The sequence below is a fragment of the Buceros rhinoceros genome, unplaced genomic scaffold (genome assembly GCF_000710305.1).
Source record: "Buceros rhinoceros silvestris isolate BGI_N320 unplaced genomic scaffold, ASM71030v1 scaffold40911, whole genome shotgun sequence".
In the NCBI taxonomy this organism is placed as follows: Eukaryota; Metazoa; Chordata; class Aves; order Bucerotiformes; family Bucerotidae; genus Buceros; species Buceros rhinoceros.
In genome coordinates, this window is record NW_010396899.1 from 1 (window position 1) to 5,729 (window position 5,729).

Sequence of the window (5,729 nt, forward strand, 5' to 3'; positions counted from 1 at the left end):
GGGGGTGTTTCTGGAGAAGATGGAGAAATTGGATAAAGCTTGTCGTATGCCTCCCTGTACTGTCGGGCAAACTTTTCTAATGCTCCATACGGAAAAAACTGTCCATGCACATGTTCTTGATGACTCTTCAGAATAAGGATGTTGGAGAAGAGCTTACTGCAGGTTCCACATTCCAGTTTGTCTGTGTTTTCACCTTCACCATTCTTGTTTTTTTTCTGTACCTTTTGTCTGTTCTCATTGTATTGGATAACTAACTCAAACCCAAAGTTCTCCAGCAAAGCCTTGGCTGCATTACCCCTTGCTCCAGAAGCTATTCGGGGTGGTGGAAAGGCTGGTTCTGAAGATTTTGGCTTCTTCATGTCTTTGTTTTCTTTTAGTCCTTCATTCTCATTAGTGAATTCTTGCTTTGGCTTCTCTTGTTTCTCAGAAATATCTTCTGACTCTTTATATGATGGCATATCCTTTATCAGCTGGCAGTCTGTACTTACTAAGGTATTTTGCTCTGTTTTCATCAGCTTGCTACTTTGCTGCTGCTGTTTTGGGGGCTGAAGTTGGGGTTGGGTTGATTGATACTGTTGTGCTTGTTGCTGCAGTATCTGTAGCTGGGTTTGTCCAACATGGTGTTGGGTTTGTATCTGCTGCTTCAAATCTTCTAGCAGTGATCCTGTCATGCCTGCCATTCCAGGCATACCAAATGTGGCAGAACCAGGCAAGCCCAAATCTGGGCTTAAGCTAAATTCTGTCCCGGGTATATAGAATGGGAAAAGGAACTGAGGCTGTTGAAATTGCAGCAGTGCTTCTGGTGTCATTGGAAAGTGAGGCAAAAAAGCTGGGTTTAAAAATTGGGGTTGAAAGAATGCAGCTTGCTGTTGCAGTTCATGCTGTATTTGCATTTGAAGTTGTGCTGGTGACTGGGGTGGGTGATGTGTAGGCTGAGCAGAAATTAATTCAGAAGCTTGCTTTTTATTTAATTCTTTGGCATCTAAATGTGTTTCTTTGCTGTTAACTGCTGGTAAGCTCATAGATTCCAGCATTCCTTGGCTGGGGCTATTAACATTCCCTGCTACACTGTTTCCGCTGCTTATATTACTACTTGGTTCTAATTTTGCAGCCCTTGCCTTTGTCTGATGAAGCACAGATCTCATATGGATTTCCAATGTAGAACTTTGGCTATAAGCAACATTACAAATGCTGCATTTGTAAGGTTTGTTGTCAGTGCTGCTGTTGGTTTCTTGAGGGACAGGACTTGATGCTTCTTGCAAAACCTTTTTGAGTTTATGTAGATGGGACACTGAGTTATAGTGGACCAAGAGAATGTTCTTTTGGGTGAAAGACTCTTTACACACTGTACATTTATACGGGCGAGATGGATCTAGAAATTTTTCCATAGTAAAATTTGGCCCTTTTCTAAAAGGTAAGGTCCGCTTTGGTTCTGAGCCCATATCATCTGGAATAGAGCTACTATCACTTCCTACAGGACTTGCTTTACCTTCCTGATCCATCTCATAATCTCTGTCTATCTCCTGTTCTAGTGCATGATCATCTTGTGCCATACTTTCACTTTCTGCCCAGAGTTCACCATTGACAGGTAAAGATGCACACAGCTGCTGAAGTTCAGCTTCACTGAGTTCAGGGTGGCCTGCTTCCAAGTGTTTTTTTAAAGCCTGGAATGTACGGAAGCTACGTTGGCAAAGGCTACACATGGTAGCTGCCCGAATAGCATGATACTGGGAATGTATCTGAAGCTTCTGCATAGTCTTAAAAGCCAAGCTACAATGGTTACAACGGTACTTATAGACATGGCGGTCAGAAACAGAGAGCTGTTGCTTCTTCTGCTGTTCATTTAGCTGATCCGTCACTGAGTCAGTGGTCTTTATATCTTTACTGCTGCTCTTATTCCAATCTACTGTTTCAGTAGATTCCTTAGGTGGCTTCTGTTCCTCGGTTTTAATTTCCATTCCAGTTTTTGATTCATCAATCCCAGGGCTACTTTTCTCATCCACAGGACTTTCACCTAAAAAAAGTGAAGTGCCTTTTACATAAATGGAAAAGAATAACACAGGGTAGTATTTTTTTTAGTTTTCATCATAAATCAAGAGAGGCATCTGGTATGCCATGTGTCGGCCTAGCAAAATACAGTAATCCATTCTTGTCCCAGAGAACAAAACAGACAGGACCAACAGGAGGTTAAAAATTAAAAGTAATAAGATCATAGAATCATAGAATCATAGAATCATCTGGTTGGAAGAGACCTCAAAGATCATCGAGTCCAACCGTTGCCCCTGCACTGCCAGGATCCCTACACCATGTCCCTCAGCACCACATCCACACGGTTTTTAAACACTTCCAGGGATGGGGACTCCACCACCTCCCTAGGCAACCCATTCCAATGCTTAATAACCCTCTCTGTAAAGAAATTTTTCTTGATATCCAACCTAAACCTCCCCTGGCGCAACTTGAGGCCATTCCCCCTCGTCCTGTCATTCTCAATATGGGAGAAGAGATTGACCCCCACCTCCCTACAACTTCCCTTAAGATAATTACAAAGAGCAATAAGGTCCCCCCTGAGCCTCCTCTTCTCCAAACTGAACAGTCCCAGCTCCTTCAGCCGCTCCTCATAGGACAAGAAACACTATGATCAGACTGGCAACGGCAGTTGGGCCCAGGAATGGCACGGGGCTTCCCTTTTCCTAAGGTAGGAGTTTATTGATACAATGGGAGCACCAAATCAGCAAAGGAAATAAACAATAAGAAAGAGGGAAGGACTAGAAATGGGAACAATAGGTAGGACAGGTGATTAGAAAGGAGGAGTAAAGTGGTCTGAGGAGAGGTAAGAGCATGCTGGGAGAGGTAGCCAAGCAGCTTCCCAGCACAGAATACAGTAAGTGCCCAGGATAAGAAATCTGCTATTAGAAGCACAGGCAGAATCACTTCCCCATCGATGCTGGTGAGAGTGCCACTGTTATTTAGGACTGGGTCTTATTTGCTTGCTTTTTCGGTTAAACAAGGAGGGTCTAACATTCCAAGTGGCTAGGCACTACTGTTTAATTTTACCTCTACCAAAAGCAAACAGTCTGGCATACGCATGCATCTTAGTAGCTCTGCATGGGTGCAGTCAGCCAAATTCAGGCCCCTTGTTATGTTCCTCTTTTTTTCTCTGTGACCATGTGTGAGCCAAAAAAGATTCACTTAAGTAAGAAAGAGACAGTTTGTTTCTAAATTGCCCATACCTCGCTTTTACATGTGTGGGGTTTTGGTTTTGTTTTTTTTTTTTTGCATACCTGGATATTTCCCAGATCCCTCAGCTGTAATGGTTGCAGGTGTATCACGTTCAGATTTCTCTGGAGCAGCTGCTGGCAATATCATACTATTGGGCATCATTACATCTGGTGCAGGAACCTTTGAAAACCAAGAAGACAGTATTATTAGAGTAAAAGTCACACTATTTAATACTATGCAACAGTATGAAATTATAATTCAAAAAGATCCACCACATCTGGATCAAAGACTGTCAGTACTAAACCAAGATCTTGTTTCAGCCATTGGTAATAGTTTCTGATTGATAGACCACAAACCCAGAGTATTGAGTGTCCCTTGGTGGAGAATAAACTCCAAATAATCCACAATAAGGTAATACTGTAGAACCACATACACTCAATATGTCACTGGTCTCAATGTCACCACAAAAAAAGGTTTTGCTGGCTATGTCAGTTTGGTTGAATTTATCAGGGGAATTCTCCTTGGACATCCTCTAAAGAAGAAGATCATGTTGAGATATGGTCACCAGTCCTTTCTTGACTGAGGGTATTCCCACTTTGCTTCACCTGTAGTGTTTTGTAAACAAGTCCTGGACCCTTCATGATCTTTGAAAGAAAATTGCAAGTTTATTTCCATACAGAAATAGCAACTTGGTTCTATTCAAAATATTTTCTCTTTCTTGTCTTCAATTACTTCTGTATCTTCTTCAGATTGCTTTACTTGTTGTGTTATGCTTTCAAATTACAGACAGAAATCTTTTGAAGGGTGTACTCTTACAGGTGTCTGATAGTACTCAGTTTAGTTAAATAGACATGAGTATTTGCTCATCACTTCATGTTTTCCTTTGCTTAGATCTTCAAAACATAATCATATCTGAAATAAAAGATTGTCTAGGGGTTCATCCTAAGACTTAGCAGGACTGGGTTCAAACTGTTGCACTGAGGGATTCTGCCTGAATGACCTTGGATAAAACAGTAGAGACGGTTCTGCAGCTTCTCATCTCTAACGTAAGGATAGTACTTCCTTACTTCATAGAGAAGTAATGAGAATATCTGTAGGAGAGATTTTTGAGTGGTAACTTACTATTGTAATAGGTGCTACATACACTACTAGGTATGCATAGAACTCCTTTTGTTCCTCTTTAACAGTTAAACAAATTATTTGGTAAGATATATAAGAATTACATATGTATGGATGTATATCAATTGCCTACTGGGAAAAAATATTCTAGATATATTTTTAAAAGCCCCGGGCTTAGTATATTTTTAATTTAAGCATGGCATTTATAGCATCTTCTCAGAGGACCCGTGACCTTATGTTTATTTGTGAAGGAAAAACTTAAAAAAAAAAATCTGTAAACAGTAAATGACCCAGTAAGAAATATTTGCTATAAATGCTATATATTCTGTCATCAGAGAGTTCAGATATGGATGGAACATATTAGTGTTAGCAACTAGGACAATTTAAATGACACAGATTATGTTTTGCCATCTTTTTCTCTGTCAGACAAACCTTTTTTCCTCTGAGAAACAATGAGACAACTCCCTAGCACCAGGAGAGGAGAGAGGAGAGAGGAGAGAGGAGAGGAGAGGAGAGGAGAGGAGAGGAGAGGAGAGGAGAGGAGAGGAGAGGAGAGGAGAGGAGAGGAGAGGAGAGGAGAGGAGAGGAGAGGAGAGGAGAGGAGAGGAGAGGAGAGGAGAGGAGAGGAGAGGAGAGGAGAGGAGAGGAGAGGAGAGGAGAGGAGAGGAGAGGAGAGGAGAGGAGAGGAGAGGAGAGGAGAGGAGAGGAGAGGAGAGGAGAGATTTCAAAGCTGTCCCATCATCAGCACAGAGAACTTGAGAATAAAGCTAATACTTCCTAATATGAATGGGATGGGAGATGTCCACATTCTTCCAGTTTCTGAAAACAATTTCAGTCTACTGCATTTTCCTTGTGGTGGATCAAAATTACATGGTCTGGTAGAGTTATAGTTAGCAGAAAACCAAGGAAAAGAAAAGAATCCTCAATTGTAAATTTGCTCATCAACACTAGACACAAGAACCCTAGATCTCCAGTAAGACTCTTTCAATGTTTTCTTATTTTTTAGCCACTTGGGAATGAGGTGGCAGGCCTATAACCACAACCATATAGATGAAGGAATCATCTATGGATACAGAAATAAATCCTTAAGGAGGTGGATCCCTGAAATTTCCAAGTGCATTTTCCTCTAAAAAGACAAGACAACCAGAATCAGGGTGTCTTAGGAGGTCTGTTTTCTAACTGACTCTATGCTGTAATAGTAAGTACGTTCTAGACCTGATTGCACCTTTACTGACATAGTTTTGAATGGTGCCAAGTCATTATTTTTCATAGAAATTTATTATTTTGATATGGTTTATAAAATTTTGCAGTACAGAACAGGATTTTCCTGGTGAGGTTGTAATGGGATTCATCCTCTGTTCTGGTTAGAGCTGAAGCTTCCTTGTTTTGGG

The 5,729-nt window shown here is 41.1% G+C and overlaps 1 protein-coding gene across 1 annotated transcript; it reads right to left on the bottom strand.

Annotated features, from left to right (window-relative positions):
- Positions 1-60: 60 nt before the first annotated feature.
- LOC104502091 (zinc finger homeobox protein 4-like) lies at positions 61-3,399 on the bottom strand (the record flags this gene model as incomplete). The annotated part of the gene is made up of 3 exons (XM_010146014.1): positions 61-442; positions 524-2,014; positions 3,282-3,399. Coding segments are annotated over 3 exons (1,991 nt in total), but the record flags the coding sequence as incomplete, so codon positions are not given.
- Between the last annotated feature and the right edge of the window lie 2,330 nt (positions 3,400-5,729).